The following is a 21,201-nucleotide window of genomic DNA, read 5'->3' as shown; positions in this document are numbered from 1 at the left end:
CCGTTGCAAATATCACTTAATATTCACTTAAAACACTTTTTTAAAAGCAAGGGCAACAATTTTAGACTAATCATCATTTTATAATTACAGCGTCTTTGGCATCAGAAAAAAACAAATTTTAACCCTAGTTCAGCCTCTTGATAGCTGTGGGACCACAGAGCTACAATGTTCTACAAATGGGGTTAATGGTAGGGATTTCTCGGAGGATTAAATGAGATAATTCATTTAAAGCTCTAAACCCACGGTCTGATATATAAGAAGTGCTTAGTAAATACGATAATAACCAAAGAAACTAGAACAACAATAAAATAATACATAGCATTAACAATGATTGTGTTCAGATTCTCCAAAGCAGGACTCCGCTGAACTTGCAGAGCTTGAGGCCAAATGAGTTTTGCAAGCTAAGATGCGCTGGCTAAGCTCAGGGGCGGCTAGAACTACATTTCCCAGCAGGCCTGGAGGACAGCCTCGGGTTTTTTCTCTTATTTCCGGGTCTGTCATGTGACTCTTCGGCGGCACCATGGCGGAAGCAGAAGATCAGGTAAAGGTTGCAAGTGCTAGTTCACGGCACTAGGGACCCGGAGACAAGAGTGAGGTGATAGAGGGCGTGGAGTGGGGCGTGTTGGTCTGTTGGAGGATGAGGCGGACCCCGGCAGGGCATGGAAGGGCGGCGAAAGTTCTTTTAAGGGAGCCTAGTGCAGGGGTGGCCGCCTGTCCCAGTGAGGGCTCCTGGTCCCGGGTGAAGCGCGCCGACACACCCCCCCGTTTGGCAGGCGATCTAGCCGTGGGCCTATTCTCTGTGGCCTGTGTGCCATAAAATTTTAGTATAATGGCAGACCAGGCAGCCTCAAGTGCCTGTGGGAGGCATAAGAGATGTTTTGAGGCCAGGTGACTGAAATTTAAATTGCTTTCCACTCGAATAGTACAGTGAAAGGTGGGAGAGAGTAGATGATAAGTTTTGTATATACTGGATTCAGGTACAGACTTGAGGCATTATTGCAGTGCAGCAGGGATTAAGAGAACAAAAATGCCCAGGCATACCTAGTAACAAATGCTTCTGGAGCAAAAATGGCTAGACTCCAAAGCTAGTTCCTATTCTTTTTAAATGTGTGACTCTCGGCAATTTGACTTTCAAATATACGGTGGAGATAATAATTGCACCCTCCTTAGAACGTGGGTTAAGATGAAATGAGTTATTACACAAAGTTAAAGTGCTTAGAACTGTTGGGCTCAGTGAAGTGGGATTATTTGTTGTCTGCAGTGACATCAGATGGCAATGCCCAATCAACAGTTGGCAACGTGGTGCTGAAGTTTTGGGTATTTACTAATGATGAGAATATGCATTATTTTCATATAGCAACAGTGGTGTGCACACATTAGATTAAAAGACAAAATCAAAATGACAAAAAAAAAAGATGACCTAGGCTAGAACTTTCGAGCAGTCATTTAATTTTCCATTTCCTGTGTCCTTTCAGTTTCATACTATTCTTCCTCAAATATTGACAGGGCCATCGGTTGCCATGTTGCCTCTAAAAAGTGATGTGAGGATGTTTTGCTGTTTAGTATCAAAATACATTGATCTGGTTCACTAATTAAATTTTTACTCTTTGCATCATACTTGCATTTCATAATGAGAATTTTCTCTGTATATATTTGACGTGTCCCAATAACTAAGAAATTTGACTAGGCAGAAGTATGGCTTTATTGGTCATTGTGATGAAAAAAGAATCTTGAACACTTACACTTCCCTTTTCCATTCTGGGCAATCAGGAAAACACTTATTAAGAACTTACCATTTCATGACTGTCATTGTTCTGTTTGATTAGTGGTGTGATTGTCTTTCACCATATTAATCTTTATTTCATGTTGGAATATCTTTGTTCCTTGGTTTGATATAAAAGCGAAAGGAAAGGTTATTAATTTTTAAGATATAGTGTAAGAGAAATGGAGAGAGTTGCCCATAGTGTTTATCACTGTTATCCAGAAGACAAGTTTGGTAATGCTGTCTCATGCTTTTTAAAAAAATACACACACACACACACACACACACACACACACAGAAAGTTAGGGATGTAAAAATAATGTTTCAAATTTATACAATACTTTCAAGTTTAAAAAACCCCTTCACATGACTTTTGGCCTTTCTGATATATGGTAGAACAACCTCTTCCTGTTTCAAGCTTTCCAATGGCTTCTCATTTCATGCTGAGGAAAAGACAGTGCACTTCCAGTAGACTTGATGCCTTGTAGGACCTTGTCCTAGCCACCCCTTGCCTTCTTTCTCTGATCTCATTTTCCACTACATTCTTTCTTCCCTTCTACTACCTTGCATTAGCCTCATTGGCTTTCTTACTGTTCATTTAATAAGCCAAGCATGTTCCTACCTCAGGACCTTTGCTAATGCTCTTCCTTTAGGATTCCTGATATCCACAGGACTTTCTCTTTCACTTCTTTGTGCCTTGATCTAAGTGTTCTTTTGGACTGAGACCTCCTTCAACATTCTTTGAAACCTCCTCCCTACATTATTTTTCTTTGTAATACTCATCACCATTTAACATGCTGAGTTTTAAAATTTCTACTTACTTTTTTTGTACATTTCTGTATACCCTCACTATTAGAACATAAACTATCTGTCAATGATTGGTTCAGAACATATGTCTGAACTAGACTGTTACTTGGTATTTAATAAATAATATGTTAAATTGAACTTTATAGCTGAGCCAGTTGAAATTCAATCAACTTGAGGAAGTTTCTCAGATGAACTTTCTCGTCTGTAATAAATCTTTAGTCATCTACCTCCAAAGTTCATGATATTTTACTAGAGCACCCTGCCTTTTAAAATATATGTAATAATGTAAATCTTTTTAAAAATTGTATGAAGTAGAATTAGCCTTTATTACCTTAGTGATTTTGCTTCAAGCCATCATTCCACCATGGATGTTTTAACAGCCAGTGCACTGTTGGTGTGGGCATTTGCCTCTTTAGTGGTGTCAGTGTTTTTCCTAAAAAGTCAGTGCTCTGTGTCAGTGACAGAAAGAAGCAAATATTCACGGATTTTTCTGTTTTTAAACACACCTAGCAAATGATTGTACCTGTACTAGCGATCCTTCACAGATTGAAAGTGTTTAGCTTTTTTTGCACTCTGCTTAATAGGTGACTTTGAATTTCACAGTAGGGAACCTTTGAAATCTGATAGTAGACCTTTATTATACAAATTTTGGAAGACTATAAATGTACAAAAATGGAGCCATTTAAATTTGCTAATTGTTCTATTCTGCCACCTTGAAGAACCTTTTTGGAAATCCCAAATGTTTTTCCTTCTCCTGACTTCTTTAGGAATTAAATATTAAGTGAACTATCATGACAAGTTATAGTTGAGGGCAAAAGAAGGTGTTTTTCTTGGTACTGTGCCCTGTAAATTCCTACAGCTATTCAGGATTGGTAAGAAAACTGAACCTCTTGGCATGAACTCTCCTGAGTGTGTGTTTTTTTATTTGATGATTACTCCCACCCTTCATTTTATGAATAACCAAATAAGTGGCATCTATGCCAAGTAAGTTAAACAGTTCAGAGTCTAAAGCTAAAATCACTTTTTGGGTATGAATGAACAGATGTTTTTAAGTCTTTGGGAAATTCTTGCTTTTGCTGAATATAGTAAAGGTAACTCGCAAAAGTAACCAGGTTTATATTTTATAGTTCACATGCCTGGAAATCTTCTAACCAGCAGTTTTGCTTGGCTCCAAAATGATTTATAGTTGGCCTTCATAATCACCGATGCCCAACAGAATTTGTTCATACCTCTCTTATGAATAACATTCTGCTTGAAGTCTGGTTGTTTGTGTATTTATCTTATCTCTCCTACAGATTGCTGAGTCCTCAAGAATAGGAACAAGAGCTTACTCATGTCTGTATTTCCCATAGGGCTAAGCGTTTTCCGGATGTTAGGTGCTTAATAAAATGCTTAAACGAATTTACTAGGGGAAGAATAGCTTTCCAATTGTCATATTGTAAATGAGGTTCAGTAGAATTTGCGTAAATTTTTTTTATCTTACTTGAGACTTTGGAATGTTACTACTATAGATACATTCTTTACTCCTACCAGGTACCCTTTCATCTTCTCTACTCACCCAGCCTGGAGGCTGGTCCATTAAGTATTTAAGCAATCAGATCATTTATTTCTTGACTAGATGAGAGAGTTTGTACTTTGAATTCTCCCTCTACATCTTATAAAGTAGGAAAATTCTATCCTAATTGTGGACTCTATGGTTTATCAGATGGCACATTTCCATGATCATGAATGCTCCCAGGTTTATAAAATAAAAATCAAGGCAACATGCCTCAGTTTTCTTGTCTATAAGTTGGAAATGTTACTCTCTAAGACTCTTGTGAGTATGAAATGAGATAAAGTATGTTAAGGTGGCTGGGTTGAAATGGTTGCCTTACAGATAGGGCAAAATTAATCATTCACACCTGGACTATGCAAAATTCTCTTTTCTTACAGTTTGGCCTAGGTATATCTTTTAGAAGCAGTGTTAGAAGCAAAGCCCAAACAAGAAGTTACAGAAGCACAGAATCAACACAGTTTTAGAGTTCACTCTTTGCTAACGAATAACTAAAGTTTAGTTACTGTCATATAACTAAAGCTTAATTGAACTTGCTTATTGCTTTGTATACTCTCCTGCTCATCTTCATCTGGGTTGGTTGGTTGGAAGCCAATGTCACTAGCTGATTATTAGTGGTCTCCCTGGCATCCTTTGCATTACTACCTTGGGGAAGGAGCGCTTATCTGATTAGGGGCTTCTGTCTCATGTAGCTCCTCATTCATGGCTGCTCATTCATAGTGGCCTTGGTTTGTTCTTGATGCCAGGTCCTCTAGTGTTATTTTCTTAACAAATTCAGGCTCTTATTTTAGAGCTATTGAATCAGAACCTGAAATATGAGTATATTAGTGGATATTGACTACCTTCCCAGAGTTTTGATGATTCTGATGCAAAATCAGTTTGGAGACTGTAACTGAGCTTGTCCCTTTCTCCACGCTGCAGCAGACATCACGGGTTTTCATTTGCAGAATAGGTGAGTGTGTTAGCTGAGCCCAGTGGACTGAATCTGGTTGTAATCTAAGTGTCCATACTTTTGCCAGTTACTCTTTCCTATGCAAACAGCCCATTCTCTCAGTGCCCCAAACTGGTTCTTTGAACTGTTGATATGAAGTACATATAACACAAAATATTTCCTCCTTTCTATGCATGTCAGACATTGGGATTTCTCATAACCCTGTTTCCTGTTAAGCTCAGCTGGGGCACACTCTTTGCTGGAAAGGGTCAGAAGGTGACAGTACCTTGTTGAGTGTCTCATCCACAAGTCGGGGAAGTCCTGGCTTCTTTCTCTCCTGGACTTCCTCTTAACTCCTGACTCTTAGGTCAGCTGTACTGTCTTCTCCCAGGTCAGTGTTATTGGACCTCTGCTGATAGAAGTTTAGGCATGGGGTTGGTTGTAAGCCTTTACTAGATGGGCCTTCTGAGAGCCCAGGGGCTCTGCTTGGTTAACATTTTATTCAGTGTACCCTGTCATTGTTTGCCTTCCTCTAGATTCATTTCTGTAACTGTCCGGTGGCATGAATTAGTAGTTGGAGCATATGTGTGAAGAAAAGGCCCTTGGAGAAAAGGCTCCTCAGGGAATATACAGAGGAAGCAAGCATTCCTGTTTCAGATCGCTGCTTGTCTCTTGTTGTCATCACTGGCGAACGTATGTTGAGTTTACATGTTGGGTAGGAAAGTAGGAGACAAAGAGGCCAAAACTTTAGGATTTATCCATAGTGTATTTAAAATAATTGCTATTAGGACAAGACAGTTAATATTAGGTGCTAGCAGAGGGCATACGAAGAAATAAAGCTAAGGAGGCCAGATCTGGACCTTGTGACTTGGGCTTACTGGATACAGTTCTGCAAAGGTGAGGAGACCTAGGTTAGGCTGTGAAAGAAAGTGAAGATTTAAAAATAGCCAGTGATTTTTAAACCTTAAACTTCACATTGGCAACGTGGAAATATATAACATAAAAAACAAGTTTTGATGTTGAAGCAAGAGTGAAGGTCCTTGTCCTGACTGCCTGGCAGTGTCCTTCCTGAGGTTCCCTCTGCTGGTTCCACTGAGCTTCAAGAGGATACTGGGAAAACTATTAGGATGAGTGCCAAGTTGGGCAAAGGCCCAAGGGCTGTAAGGAAAGGCTCAGCAAGGGTCACAAATTCAGGGCAGGCAGGTGGTAATGACATGAGTGGGGAGGATGGCAGTGCTTGGGGTGTCAAGTACTTTGCATCAGGATTACTGTTTTGGTCCAACTGAAGTTATATGTAAATGTGGATACTACATAGACATAGTCTGATTTCCATGAAGTCATAAATACAGATTTTTCCATAAAAGACTTTAAAAAACATCACCCAGTCTAAACAAAACACCTGTATTCCACATCCAGGCTCCATGCTGTTTTGCCACCTCTCTCATAGAGATGTGAGCATGTGCTATTTCAGCAAGAGATCACCCAGTGTGACTGGAGGGTGTAGCTTTGTGGAGGGAGTGGGAGGTGAGGCTCAATGCCTCTTGGGGGTCAGGCTGTAAAGAGCTCTGACTACCTTGCTGGAGAATCTGAATTCATTCTTTAGACTGGAAAACTACTGAGGGTTCTTTGAGGAGGACATTGACACTCTGATCTGTGCTTTGGGAAGATAATCCAGATGGCAGGTAAAGTATATTAGAGGGGTCACATTTCACAGTGCAGAAAATTGAGGTCAAGTTCTTTGGATAGATGATTCAGTTTCAAGGGTTGTTTTGCAAAAGAAAGGTAAATTGTTGAATTTCACTTTCAGCCTTTTTCTCAGTTTTGTCCAGCTATACATTTATGTCACTGGGTATCTTTCAGCCCAGTACTTTTGCTTCCACCAGAATAGCACAATTTTTTTAATTTTGGAAATTTATGTAGCATAAGATTTACCACTTTGACCATTATTAAGTGTATGATTCAGTGGCATTAAGTGCATTCATGTTTTTGTATGTCCATCACCATTTTCCATCTCTAGAACTTTTCATCATCACAAATTGAATCTGTACCCATTAAACAATATCTCCCATTACCCCTTCCTCCCACCCCTTTGGTTAACTTCTGTCTAATGTATGCAGAGTCAGAATCATATAATATTTGTCTTTTGGTGTGTGCTGTATTCCATGTAGAGAACAGAACAATTTTATAGTATTTCACAGACTTTTTGGAAGCTGAAACATTTGAAAACCACAAACTCTTTCTAAATAACTGTTCTCAGGGTTCAGACTTTCTGCTTAGATTCCTTATTGGGTACTTATGCCTTCTTGTTCACCTGTCTGTAAGAACATTAAAGAGAGAGGATTGGTGAATGAAAGCAGCTGAGAAATAATAGACCAGGCTAATTTCTGAAGTCACTCATGCATTGCTTTGGTAGGATTGTGGATAAAAGTGTAATTTTTTTGAGACCACTTGTATAAGTCTGGAGGTCCATGCTAATGCTCAGGGTAGGTCTTAGAGTGTCCTGTAATAAATGTTCTCTTTTGATGCCACCTGCCCCTGGAAGCTCTCAGAGCTTAGTTTTCCCTGAAAATGCAGGTCTCTGAGAACTGCACACCTTGAGGTGTTAGATTCTGGCACTGCATTCTTTCTGGTATATAGCAGGAGTATAATTTGATTTTGAGTCTTTGGATTGACATTGCTGTTTGGGGATTTATGTCTTTTGATTTGATGAATAGGACACAACATTCCCTCATTTACACTTAGTACGTATTTTAATTCCAAATAAAATTTTCCTTATGTTTAAAGAGTATCAAGTGTCTTTTTAGAATTCTGGATATGAGGAAATGGGAATCTAGACGTTTATTGGCACAGTCATCAGGAACCTTGTTTTGATAATGCTAATAACTGAATATTCAGGGGCTCTCAGAGATGGGAGGTATGTTAGAAGTCATTGAGTTCAAACTTAGTCCTCACTGTTCCAATTTTAGGTGTTAGGAAAGTTCAGGAGGATGCTGTGTTATAAAGGTGCAGATAGTTAAAGCTTTTAGCATTATGAGAAATGTATCATAGGTGTTGAGTAAAAAAGTCAGGATAGCAAATGCTTTTAAAAAATCTTACTGTGTACTTTTGTTTTTGGAACCTGGAATTGAACCCAGGGGTGCTTAACCACTGAGCCACATCCCCAGCCCATTGTTGTTGTTTAATTAGAGACCGGGTCTCACTGAGTTGTTTAGGGCCTTGCTAAGTTGCTGAAACTGGCTTTGATCTTGGAATCTGAGTTGTTTAGGGCCTTGCTAAGTTGCTGAAACTGGCTTTGAACTTGGAATCCTCCTGCCTCATTTAAGGTGTACAACAGGACATTAGAGATGTGTATATAGTAAAATAGTTACTATGACAAAACAAGTTAATATGTTCTTAATCTTACAGAGGTAACTCATTTTGTCCCCTGTAGCAAAAACAGCTATTAGCAAAAACCCTGAATACAATACATTATTACTAACTGCAGTTCTCATGTTGTATATAGGTCTTTAAACTTGATCATCCTACATATCTGCTACTTTGTATCCTTTGATCTGTATCTGTCCTTCCCGTGGTAACCATTGTTTTATTCTCTGTTTCTGTAAGTTTGACTTTTTTGCCTATAAGATCTGTTCTTTGGCCAAGGTGGATGCATTGGCCTCAGTCACTCCCAGGATGCAAGGTCTGTCTTACCCAGGCTTCTGTCCTATGTCCTTAGATAAGAAGTGTGAAAATCTATTTGAATAAAAGAAGTTCATAAATATGCAAAAAAATATTCCACACATAAGTGAGACTGTGCAATATTTTTCTTTCTGTTTCTGGCTTATTTCACTTAGCATAATGTCCCGCACTATCCATGCTTTGGCAAATGGCAGGATTTCTTCTTTTTCAAAGTTCTGAATAATGTTCCTGTGTGTTTGTGTGTGTGTATGTGTGTGTGTGAGTGAGATAGAGTTGCATATTATAGTTTCTGTATTCATCTATTAGCAGACACTTAGATTGTTTTCTTATCTTGGTTAGTGTGACTAATGCTATAATTAACATGGGATTGCAGATATCTTTATGAGGAGGCAATGGATTTCATTTCCTTGAGTGTATAAGCAAGATGAAATGTTGGGTTATATAGTAATTCTATTTTTAAATTTTTTCTTTTTTTTTTTTAGTACTGGAGACTGAACCCAGGAGTGCTTAACCACTGAGCTACATCCTCAACCTTTTTTTTAAGAAATGTATAATTTCATTTGTATCTTTATTTCATTTATTTTTTATGTGGTGCTGAGTATCAAACCCAGTGCCAAGCAAGCACTCTACCACTGAGTCACAACCCCAGCCCCCAATCCCTTTTTACTTTTTATTTTGAGACAGGGTCTTGCTAAGTTGCTTAGGGCATCACTAAATTGGTGAGACTGGCTTTGAATTTGTGATCCTCCTGCTTTAGCCCCACAGCTCCTGGAATTATAGGTGTGTACCACTGCATCTGGCTATTTTTAATTTCTTAATAACCTCCAAATTCTCTTCCATAATGACTGCACCAATCTCTATGTCCACCAGCAGTATTCAGGGATTTGCTTTTCTCTGCACCCTTGCTGACACTGATTATCTCATCTTTCTGATAATAGATGTCCCTAATGGATGGGAGGCAATATCTCATGGGTTTTGATTCACATGTCCCTTATGATTAGTAATTTTCAGCACCTTTTCATATACTTGTTGGCTGCTTTTATGTCTTTGGAGAAATGTCTACTAAGGTTCTCTTTTTAATTGGATTATGTTTTTGTTTTGCTGTTGAGTTGTATAGTTCTTTATAAAAATATGTGACTTGCACATATGTTTTCCCAATCCATAAGCTGCCTTTTTATTCTGTTGATTGTTTCCTTTTGCTGTGCAGAAACTCTTTAGTTTGATGCAGTCCCATTCTTTTTACTTTTGTAGCTTGCACTTTTGGTACGATCCAAGAAAGCATTGCCAAGGCCAAAGTCAGGGACCTTTCCCTGTGTGTTCTTCTGGGAGTTTTATGGATTTAGATCTTGTGTTCATTTTGAGTTGATTTTTGTGAGTGGTGTAAGATAAGGTTCCACTTTCCTCCTTTTGCATGTTGGAAGTTCAGTTTTTCTAGCACCTTTCCCTATTGTATCTTCTTGGCGCCTTTGTGGAAAATTAGTCTGTTACATGTGTTTGGGTTTGGGTTCTCTATTCTGTTAGAATAGTGCCTATTAATATTAAAAGTAGAATGTGTCCAAAAGAGAAGGACCAAGATGGTGAGAGAACTAAAAACCCAGAAGTGGATGGTTATTGCAGAGAAAAAAGGGTTTAGAAGGATAGAAATGTTACATGTCACTATCTGGGGAACTGTCAAGTGGCAGAAAAGTTGGATTTTTTATGTATCTTGGTGGTACTAAGAACAAAAGTCATTGTGGAGAATTGTAGCTTTAAACTAATGAGAACTTTTAAAGATTTAGATTAACATTAAATTAAACAGGCAGCATTGGAATGTAGAGATTCTAATATTCATCATAGTTAATGAGATATCAGTAGTATAATTCTTAATTTCATTGTCTCATTATAGTAACATTTATCCCTATTTTACATATGGTCTTCAAGTGCAGGGACTGTATTTTCCATAAGATTGTATTCCAGAGGGTGCCTGCCACCAACCAAGCTCTTGCTGATTTTTGATGTATGAAATAAAAATGTTTCTAAACACCAAATTTGCATTTATCCTGCTGTCAAGCTTGAATTGAGTAATATATGCGCCTGACTTAAAAATGTTCTTTTTTTTTCTTGAAAAAATATTAGTTAGATGTGAAATGACCTTGCCCCATATTTTTTGTTCTTTCTTTGTTTATTTCATGGATTGTTGTAAAATGCTTACATTCAGTGTCAGCATATTAGTTGTAACCTTTTATTGCTATTGATATCTATAAGTACGTTAAGTAAATCTTCATTTTGCTGACCTCTTTGAGGATGCATGGCATCAGCAGATTCTCTCTTTCAGTGGACAGGTGAGAGATTAGCAGGATCAAGTCAATTTTTCCCTTTTTGCTTTGTTTCCTCCAGAGCGGCAAGATTCATTGTCTAGCAAGAGGGAAACTGTGCTAAATGGCAGAATTTGTCTTAGAGTTAATGGTTTAAAGAGCACATGTAAATTACACAGGGTTTTTGTACAGAGTCTGCTAGGTACCACTGCAGGGGGATTCTTTTTTAAACATTGTGTTAGCAAGACAGTCATTTTGATTTAGCCAGGTAAATGGCATCATAATTAATAACACGAGAGCTTTTCAGTATAAGGAATTGACCTGTAGGTAGTTTGAAATGAATGTTTACTCTTTCCTTCCGAGATCAGTGAGGCACCTTTGCTGGATGGATTTTCACCATTAGCTAGGGAGAGAGTCTTCCAGGTCCTTTGGTGACAAGTTCCCGGGGGTAGTTTGTTCACCTGCTGACTGCTTGAGGGAGATCAACAGAAGTGTGGACCCTGGGAACCAACGGGCCTGCCAAGGTGTGAAGTTGAAGGGGGTATGGGAAAGTAGGAGCATGTGGAGTGTCCTTTAAAGTGTGGTTGCAAAAGCCCTTCCCAAAAGAGGTTAGAGGTGGGGACACAAGGACTCCTTCTCCTGACAAATGCTTTTGATTGGTTTGTCTTCTCTTCTGATCATTTCCCTCTCTATGCTTTGTAGGAAACCGGGTCTCTTGAAGAATCTACAGATGAGTCTGAGGTAAGGTGGTAATTCAAGGAGCCCTAGGATTTGTCACTACCATTCATTCCCTTGAGCTTGTTCTGCTCTGCTAAATGGGACATTTTCTGTTGCTGGGGTTGGGGGAAAAAAGGGTTTTAGAGTCAAATCTTGGAGAAGAGCATGCCTATTATCTTTAAAATTCTTGAATGGACTAGCTTAAACAATAAACAGGAAAAGGAGTAAAAAGTTTTCTTTTCATTGCAAATAGCATTTTAACCACCATGTCATGTTGACACTGGGAAAATTGATGTCAGGCTTTAAAAACTAATCTCAACACTGTGACATCTGTTTGTTTGCTTTTTAAAATTATCCTATGTAGGTTTTACAGTACTTATTTGTGTTTTTTTTTATTTTTTGTTTGTTATTTTTTTTTGCATGGTGCTGGGGATTAAACCCAGGGCCTTGTACATGCTAGGCAAACACTCTCCACTGAGCTACCCTTCTTGCCCCAATATTTATTTTACTTATTCTCTTGATGAATATGAGGTACTTATTGGTATAATTCTTGAATCATTGAAATTATAGTTTATTTCTTAAAGTAAAAAAGGAACCTGCAAAGGAGTTGTGTTAGAGATTATATCTTAAGGAGAATGAAGTCATTCTTTTCAAAATATGAGGGCTTTTAAAAAAATTCTTTAAATAATATGCATAAGAAGTAAGTTTAAGCATAATAAAAATTAATTAGCTTATGAATTTTATAGGTGGACTAATGTATAAGAAATATTTCTTTTCCCTTTTAATATTCCATTTAGTTCAGGGAAATAAAAAGTATCTATGATGACCTGCTGGAAATTCACACTGATGTGACTCTAGCTGTGATTGTTTATTAAATTGGGGTTTTATTACCTATTGTTTTTATATGAGTTTTGTTGGACTTGTGCATAATCTTTTGGAAAACATCATATATCTTATACCATTTTCTAGCCATGATTCTTAACATTATGTAGGATTTCTGTTACTGTGGGACTCCAGATACGGTATTTCTGAGTGTGCTTATAGATAGGGTATAGTATTGTTAATTTTCTGAAAAACAGATAACCATTCTTATTTTTGGAAATCTGTAAATAACTGACAACCTTGTGTTCTCAGAACCATTGGTATAGAATCATGTGTTATTTAGCATCTGTCCAGGAATTTGATTGCATAGGTGAGGAGGATGTTGGCAGGCACCTGAATTTAAATCTTGCCACACATTCTGCAGATACTAAATGAATCAACAAGAACAAATAAAAGCACATGTAAGTCAGGCCTCCAGTATAATTAGGAAACAGGAAGTGCTACTGATTTTAATGTAAGTGGGGGAGTAAACACTAGGAAACCAGTAGAGCCAGCTCTGGGTTTGATGCTGGAACTGAGAGTCAGGTGGAGAAGGGGTAGAAGCTGCAGAGTGCAGCTGAGCCCCAGTGGTGGCAGAATACAGGTAAATACAGAATACAGAGGCAGCTCCACCCTGAGTGGGAAAATGTGGCAAAACATTGGAGATCTGAGATCTGGTGTATATGGGAATTTGAAAGAAAGGGCTTGAAAATGCTTGGGACTAGAATGATAGTGCTGGATGGTGCTAATTCTACAAGAGATGGGGGAGGCATTCCTTAGAGGTTTGATAGTAAAGGAAAAGGACAAAGCAGAGAGAATTAAGGGTGATTACAAATAGAGCATCCTAAGATCAGAAGAATTACCTACTGTACTATCACACAAAACAAAAGTGCCGTTTATAAAAAATAGCACACTTCATTATATTTATATGACCCAGAAAACAAGTTAATCACCCAGAAGCCTCATCCCCTTCCTAGGGGCATCTGCTGTGGCTATCTAGCAACCCCCAAGACTTTGAAAATGAACTTAAATGGCAGATAACATCCATATGAAGTTCTTATAGGAAGAAGACAAAGTGAGAATGCCGCTTTTTGCTGCAGCAGAAAGAAGTAATGTGTTCCTTCCTGAGTTGAGTCTCTTTAAATAAGATTTCAAAATATGATCAGTGACCTTAAATCTGAACTTCAAAAACTCAGAATAGAAATGGACAAAAAAACCCACAAAAAGCAAAACAAAACAAAAAACCTAGAAAGTTAGGGAATAAGAGTTCACCAAACTGTGGAAAGAAATGGAAGGAAAAGGTAGTTAAAGTTCAGGAAGCTGAGACCAAAGGGTGGGCTGACTATAGTATAATAGAGTTCATGGGCAAGAAAATGGGTTCCAACTCTGGGCTCTTTTCATCATTTTGCCTTCTAGCTCTGGTGCCTTCTTGGCATGGTACTGAAGAACTGACTTCAGCCCTAGGGTTTGTGTTTTGGCTGTCCTTTGTACTTTTATGACCTAGATGTAACACACATGTCCTTTGTTCTTTAGTTCTCATGTGAAAAATGGGGATTATAGTTTGCTGTGTATGGTTGCTGTAAAGATTAGGTAATGCAAATATTTGTAAAACATCTTGTATAGTGCCTGGCACATGGGGAGCATTGCATAAATATTAGTGATCTTCAGTTTGTACTTTAAATGTGGTAGTGATAGCTCATTTTGCAACTTGGTGCTTCAACCTGAAGGGTTGGAGAGTTCTGTGAGTGTGATTACACTCCCAAATATTACTGACTCTGGCGAGTTTTTGGACTAGCAAAGTAGTTCACTACTGATGAACCAAGTTCAGGCTTCATACATTTAGTAAGGCTGTAGCTGAACTTTAGGAAAAGTTATCTTGAGTTTCTTTACTTAGTTTGAACCACTTTGCACATCCAGAAGTGATATTTTAAGACACCAGTTAGTCTGCCAAAGAATCTTTCTCTATCCCTTTCTCTCTCTCCTTTCTAAGACATTTTTTAACTTTTTAGGGATGAATTTCCTTTATATACTTCTTTCTTATTCGAGTGCTTGGATAATTTTCAATTCTGCGTATTGTTTTGAACCATGTATTTTAACAATTTGTTTAACATTTCATGAACTGATGCATTTTATATAAACTGGGTTTTTATATTAGGAAGACCGTTGTTTTAGATTTATCTCAGTTCTCATTTTAATATATGTTGAACAAGTATTTTCTGCCCAAAATTGTCCACTTTTTCATTAATCTTGTAAACTCCAACCAAATGAAATGAAATTGCTAAGAGCAGTGTAATTAATGTAATGCAAAGGTGGGTATGTTTGTGTATAACAATTTAAGAATTTTAACTTGCACTTTGCAGTTAAAGGAGAAATTCAAAACTATTACAACCGAGATAGTTAAGTATGTCATTCAAGAGACTCCATAGTTAAGGGTCCTGCATTTATCCTGCATTTAATTAGTTGTGGCAAATTTTGTAGGATAACTAAACATTTCCTCGCATCTAGGCCTTTTAAAAAATCATAGTGGGGGCGATCCAAGATGGCGGCCTAGAGGGAGACTGCACCTCCGGTCGCTCCACAACCCAGGAGTTAAGAAGGGGAGGCATTGAGAGACTCGGACTGAAGTGGAGCCACGGGTGAGTCTGCCCACTGGGTAAAGCTCGGCCCGGGTGGCAGGCCCAGATAGAGGTGGCTTATCGGAGCCGGGCAGGGCAGCTAGAGTCATCCACAGGCAGTCCTGCGCACTCCGGCCCCGCCCACACAGCCAGCTTCTCCAGGTTCTCGGAACGGAACTGGCCCGCTAGTGAGAGCCTGTCTGAACAGAGCACGCTCCGAGTCCCGGAGCTGCTGCAGTGCAGTGTACTCCTGCAAAGAACCAGCGGAGAGGCTCGATCTGCAGTCAGTCTCAGGGATAAGGTCAGGGCAGCCGGAGACCTCTTCAGGCGGCTCTGCCCACTCCGGCTGCGGGCTCTCTTCACGGGGCGATCCAAGATGGCGGCCTAGAGGGAGACTGCACCCCCGGTCGCTCCACAACCCAGGAGTTAAGAAGGGGAGGCATTGAGAGACTCGGACTGAAGTGGAGCCACGGGTGAGTCTGCCCACTGGGTAAAGCTCGGCCCGGGTGGCAGGCCCAGATAGAGGTGGCTTATCGGAGCCGGGCAGGGCAGCTAGAGTCATCCACAGGCAGTCCTGCGCACTCCGGCCCCGCCCACACAGCCAGCTTCTCCAGGTTCTCGGAACGGAACTGGCCCGCTAGTGAGAGCCTGTCTGAACAGAGCACGCTCCGAGTCCCGGAGCTGCTGCAGTGCAGTGTACTCCTGCAAAGAACCAGCGGAGAGGCTCGATCTGCAGTCAGCCTCAGGGATAAGGTCAGGGCAGCCGGAGACCTCTTCAGGCGGCTCTGCCCACTCCGGCTGCGGGCTCTCTTCACGGGGCGATCCAAGATGGCGGCCTAGAGGGAGACTGCACCTCCGGTCGCTCCACAACCCAGGAGTTAAGAAGGGGAGGCATTGAGAGACTCGAACTGAAGTGGAGCCACGGGTGAGTCTGCCCACTGGGTAAAGCTCGGCCCGGGTGGCAGGCCCAGATAGAGGTGGCTTATCGGAGCCGGGCAGGGCAGCTAGAGTCATCCACAGGCAGTCCTGCGCACTCCGGCCCCGCCCACACAGCCAGCTTCTCCAGGTTCTCGGAACGGAACTGGCCCGCTAGTGAGAGCCTGTCTGAACAGAGCACGCTCCGAGTCCCGGAGCTGCTGCAGTGCAGTGTACTCCTGCAAAGAACCAGCGGAGAGGCTCGATCTGCAGTCAGTCTCAGGGATAAGGTCAGGGCAGCTGGAGACCTCTTCAGGCGGCTCTGCCCACTCCGGCTGCGGGCTCTCTTCACGGGGCGATCCAAGATGGCGGCCTAGAGGGAGACTGCACCCCCGGTCACTCCAGAACCCAGGAGTTAAGAAGGGGAGGCATTGAGAGACTCGGACTGAAGTGGAGCCACGGGTGATTCTGCCCACTGGGTAAAGCTCAGCCCGGGTGGCAGGCCCAGATAGAGGTGGCTTAGCAGAGCCGGGCAGGGCAGCTTGAGTCTTCCCAAGGTAGTCTTCCACACTCCGGCAGTGGGCTCTTCCCACACGGCCAGCTGCACGGTGCAGGCCCACAGTGAGAGCATTTCCGCACAGAGCCAGTTCCAAAACGTGGAACCAGTAGGGGGCTAGGGGCAGTATTCTTCGAATGAGCTGCTTTATCAGATTCCTCCAAGACATCAGGCTACTGAAGGCTGGGAGGTGATACACTGGAAATCTAGTGGGACACTATAAGCCAATAGTGGAAAACTGCAATATCTCAAGGTCCCATTGACAACTGACCATTATGAGAAAACAAGGGAAGAAAATGTCCCAAGCAAACCTAGATACTACATCAATAAAACCCAATGACAGCAGAGCAGAAGAAATGACAGAAAGGGAGTTCAGAATGTACGTAATTAAAACGATCAGGGAAGCTAATGAGGAGATGAAAGAGCAAATGCAGGCATTGAAGGAGGAGATGAAAGAGCAAATGCAGGCATTAAATGATCGCACCAATCAACAGTTAAAAGACCAAATACGGGAAGCAAGAGATCATTTCAATAAAGAGTTAGAGATACTGAAGAAAAACCAAACTGAAATCCTTGAAATGAAGGAAACAATAAACCAAGTTAAAAACTCCATAGAAAGCATAACCAATAGGATAGAACACCTGGAAGACAGAACCTCAGACATTGAAGACAAAATATTTAACCTTGAAAACAAAGTGGAACAAACAGAGAAGATGGTAAGAAATCATGAACAGAATCTCCAAGAACTATGGGATATCATGAAAAGGCCAAATTTGAGAATTATTGGGATTGAGGAAGGCTTAGAGAAACAAACCAAAGGAATGAACAATCTATTCAATGAAATAATAACAGAAAATTTCCCAAATCTGAAGAACGAAATGGAGAACCAAGTACAAGAGGCTTATAGAACTCCAAACATACAAAATTACAACAGACCCACACCAAGGCACATTATTATGAAAATACCTAACATACAAAATAAAGACAGAATTTTAAAGGCCGCGAGAGAAAAGAATCAAATTACATTCAGAGGGAAACCAATAAGAATATCAGCAGATTTTTCAATCCAGACCCTAAAAGCTAGAAGGGCCTGGAACAACATATACCAAGCCCTGAAAGAAAATGGATGCCAACCAAGAATCTTATACCCAGCAAAACTTACCTTCAAATTTGACGATGAAATAAGATCCTTCCATGATAAACAAAAGCTAAAGGAATTTACAAAAAGAAAGCCAGCATTACAGAACATTCTCAGCAAAATATTCCATGAGGAAGAGATGAAAAACAACGATGCAAATCAGCAACAGGAGGCGCTAGCCTAAAGGAATAGCCAAATAAAGGAGAAACCAAATCATGTCAAAAACAAATATGAGTCAATTGACTGGGAATACAAATCATATCACAATAATAACCCTGAATGTTAATGGCCTGAATTCATCAATCAAAAGACACAGACTGGCAGATTGGATTAAAAAGAAAAATCCAACAATATGCTGCCTGCAAGAGACACATCTCATAGAAAGAGACACCCATAGACTAAAGGTGAAAGGATGGGGAAAAACATACCATGCACACGGACACAGCAAAAAAGCTGGAGTATCCATCCTCATCTCAGATAATGTGGACTTCAAACCAAAACTAGTCAGAAGGGATAAAGAAGGACATTACATGCTGCTTAAGGGAAGCATAAATCAGCAAGACATAACAATCATAAATATCTATGCCCCGAACATTGGCTCACCCACGTACGTCAAACAAATCCTTCTCAATTCCAGAAATCAAATAGACCACAACACAATAATACTAGGTGATTTTAACACACCTCTCTCACCACTGGATAGATCGTCCAAACAAAAATTGAATAAAGAAACTATAGATCTCAACAACACAATCAGCAATTTAGACTTAACGGACATATATAGAATATACCATCCAACAAAGAATGAATACACTTTCTTCTCAGCAGCACATGGATCCTTCTCTAAAATAGACCATATTTTATGCCACAAAGCTACTGTTAGTAAATACAAGAAGATAGAGATACTACCTTGTACTCTATCAGATCATAATGGATTGAAATTAGAAATAAATGACAGAATAAAAAACAGAAACTTCTCCAATACCTGGAGACTAAATAATACACTATTATATGATGAATGGATAACAGAAGACATCAGGAGGGAAATAAAAAAATTCTTAGAAGTAAACGAGAACAAAGACACATCATATCAAAATCTCTGGGACACTATGAAAGCAGTACTTAGAGGAAGATTTATTTCATGGGGTGCATTCAAAAAAAGAAGTAGAAATCAACAAATAAACGAGTTAACACTACAGCTCAAAGCACTAGAAAAAGAAGAGCAGACCAATACCAAAAGTAGTAGAAGACAGGAAATAGTTAAAATCAGAGCCGAAATCAACGAAATCGAAACAAAAGAAACAATCGGAAAAATTAATAAAATAAATAGTTGGTTCTTTGAAAAAATAAATAAAATTGATAAACCCTTAGCCACACTAACAAAGAGAAAGAGGGAGAAAACTCAAATTACTAAAATTCGGAATGAACAAGGAAACATCACAACAGACACGAGTGAAATACAAAACATAATTAGAAGCTATTTCGAAAATCTATACTCCAACAAAACAGAAAACCTTGAAGACATCAACAAATTTCTAGAGACATATGAACTACCTAAACTGAACGAGGAGGACATACACAACTTAAATAAACCAATTTCAAGCAATGAAATAGAAGAGGTCATCAAAAGCCTACCAACAAAGAAAAGTCCAGGACCAGATGGGTTCTCAGCCGAGTTCTATAAAACCTTTAAAGAAGAGCTCATTCCAATACTCCTCAAACTATTCCATGAAATAGAAGAGGAGGGAACCCTACCAAACTCGTTCTATGAAGCCAATATCACCCTGATACCTAAACCAGACAGAGACACATCAAGGAAAGAAAATTTCAGACCAATATCCTTAATGAACATCGATGCAAAAATTCTCAACAAAATTTTAGCAAATCGCATACAAATATATATTAAAAAGATAGTGCACCACGATCAAGTGGGTTTTATCCCAGGGATGCAAGGTTGGTTCAACATTCGGAAATCAATAAATGTCATTCACCATATCAACAGACTTAAAGTTAAGAATCACATGATTATTTCAATAGATGCAGAAAAAGCATTTGATAAAATACAGCATCCCTTCATGCTCAAAACACTAGAAAAAATTGGGGTAATGGGAACATTCCTAAACATTATAAAGGCCATCTACGCTAAGCCCATGGCTAATATCATTCTAAATGGTGAAAAACTGAAAGCGTTCCCCCTAAAAACTGGAACAAGGCAGGGATGCCCTCTTTCACCGCTTCTATTCAACATCGTCCTTGAGACTCTAGCCAGAGCAATCAGACAAACCAAAGAAATTAAAGGGATACGAATAGGAAAAGAAGAACTCAAACTATCCCTGTTCGCTGATGACATGATTATATATTTAGAGGAACCTGGAAATTCCACCAGAAAACTTTTAGAACTCATAAGTGAATTCAGTAAAGTAGCAGGTTACAAGATCAATGCTCATAAATCCAATGCATTTTTATACATAAGTGATGAATCTTCAGAAAGAGAAATTAGGAAAACTACCCCATTCACAATAGCATCGAAAAAAATAAAATACTTGGGAATCAATCTCACAAAAGAGGTGAAAGACCTCTACAATGAGAACTACAGAACACTAAAGAAAGAAATTCAAGAAAACCTTAGAAGATGGAAAGATCTCCCATGTTCCTGGATAGGCAGAATTAATATCGTCAAAATGGCTATACTACCTAAAGTTCTATACAGATTCAATGCAATTCCAATTAAAATCCCAATGATGTACCTCGCAGAAATAGAGCAAGCAATTATGAAATTCATCTGGAAGAATAAAAAACCTAGAATAGCTAAAGCAATCCTCAGTAGCAAGAGCGAAGCAGGGGGTATTGCAATACCAGATCTTCAACTCTACTACAAAGCAATAGTAACAAAAACGGCATGGTATTGGTACCAAAATAGACAGGTAGATCAATGGTACAGAATAGAGGACATGGACACAAACCCAAATAAATACAATTTTCTCATACTAGACAAAGGTTCCAACAATATGCAATGGAGAAAAGATAGCCTCTTCAACAAATGGTGCTGGGAAAACTGGAAAACTATATGCAATAGAATGAAACTAAACCCCTATCTCTCACCCTACACAAAACTCAACTCAAAATGGATCAAGGACCTCGGAATCAGACCAGAGACCCTGCATCTTATAGAAGAAAAAGTAGGTCCAAATCTTCAACTTGTTGGCTCAGGATCAGATTTCCTTAACAGGACTCCCATAGCACAAGAAATAAAAGCAAGAATAAACAACTGGGATAGATTCAAACTAAAAAGCTTTCTCTCAGCAAAGGAAACTATCAGAAATGTGAAGAGAGAGCCTACAGAGTGGGAGAATATCTTTGCCAACCATACCTCAG

General features: G+C 39.5%; 1 protein-coding gene across 1 annotated transcript in view; it reads left to right on the top strand.

The window, feature by feature from the left end:
* Positions 1–491: 491 nt before the first annotated feature.
* The window catches only part of Vps41 (VPS41 subunit of HOPS complex), a 165,871-nt gene continuing 145,161 nt past the window's right edge, over positions 492–21,201 (top strand). Inside the window, exons 1-2 of the mRNA XM_047561881.1 lie at positions 492–541; positions 11,727–11,765. Of these exons, the coding sequence (XP_047417837.1) occupies positions 521–541; positions 11,727–11,765 (60 nt within the window). The 5' untranslated portion in view covers positions 492–520. The remainder of the gene's footprint in view (positions 542–11,726; positions 11,766–21,201) is intronic.

This window comes from Sciurus carolinensis, chromosome 8, assembly GCF_902686445.1.
Source record: "Sciurus carolinensis chromosome 8, mSciCar1.2, whole genome shotgun sequence".
NCBI lineage: Eukaryota > Metazoa > Chordata > Mammalia > Rodentia > Sciuridae > Sciurus > Sciurus carolinensis.
The sequence above is the reverse complement of the archived record's forward strand: the minus strand, read 5'-3'. Positions and strand labels throughout refer to the sequence as shown.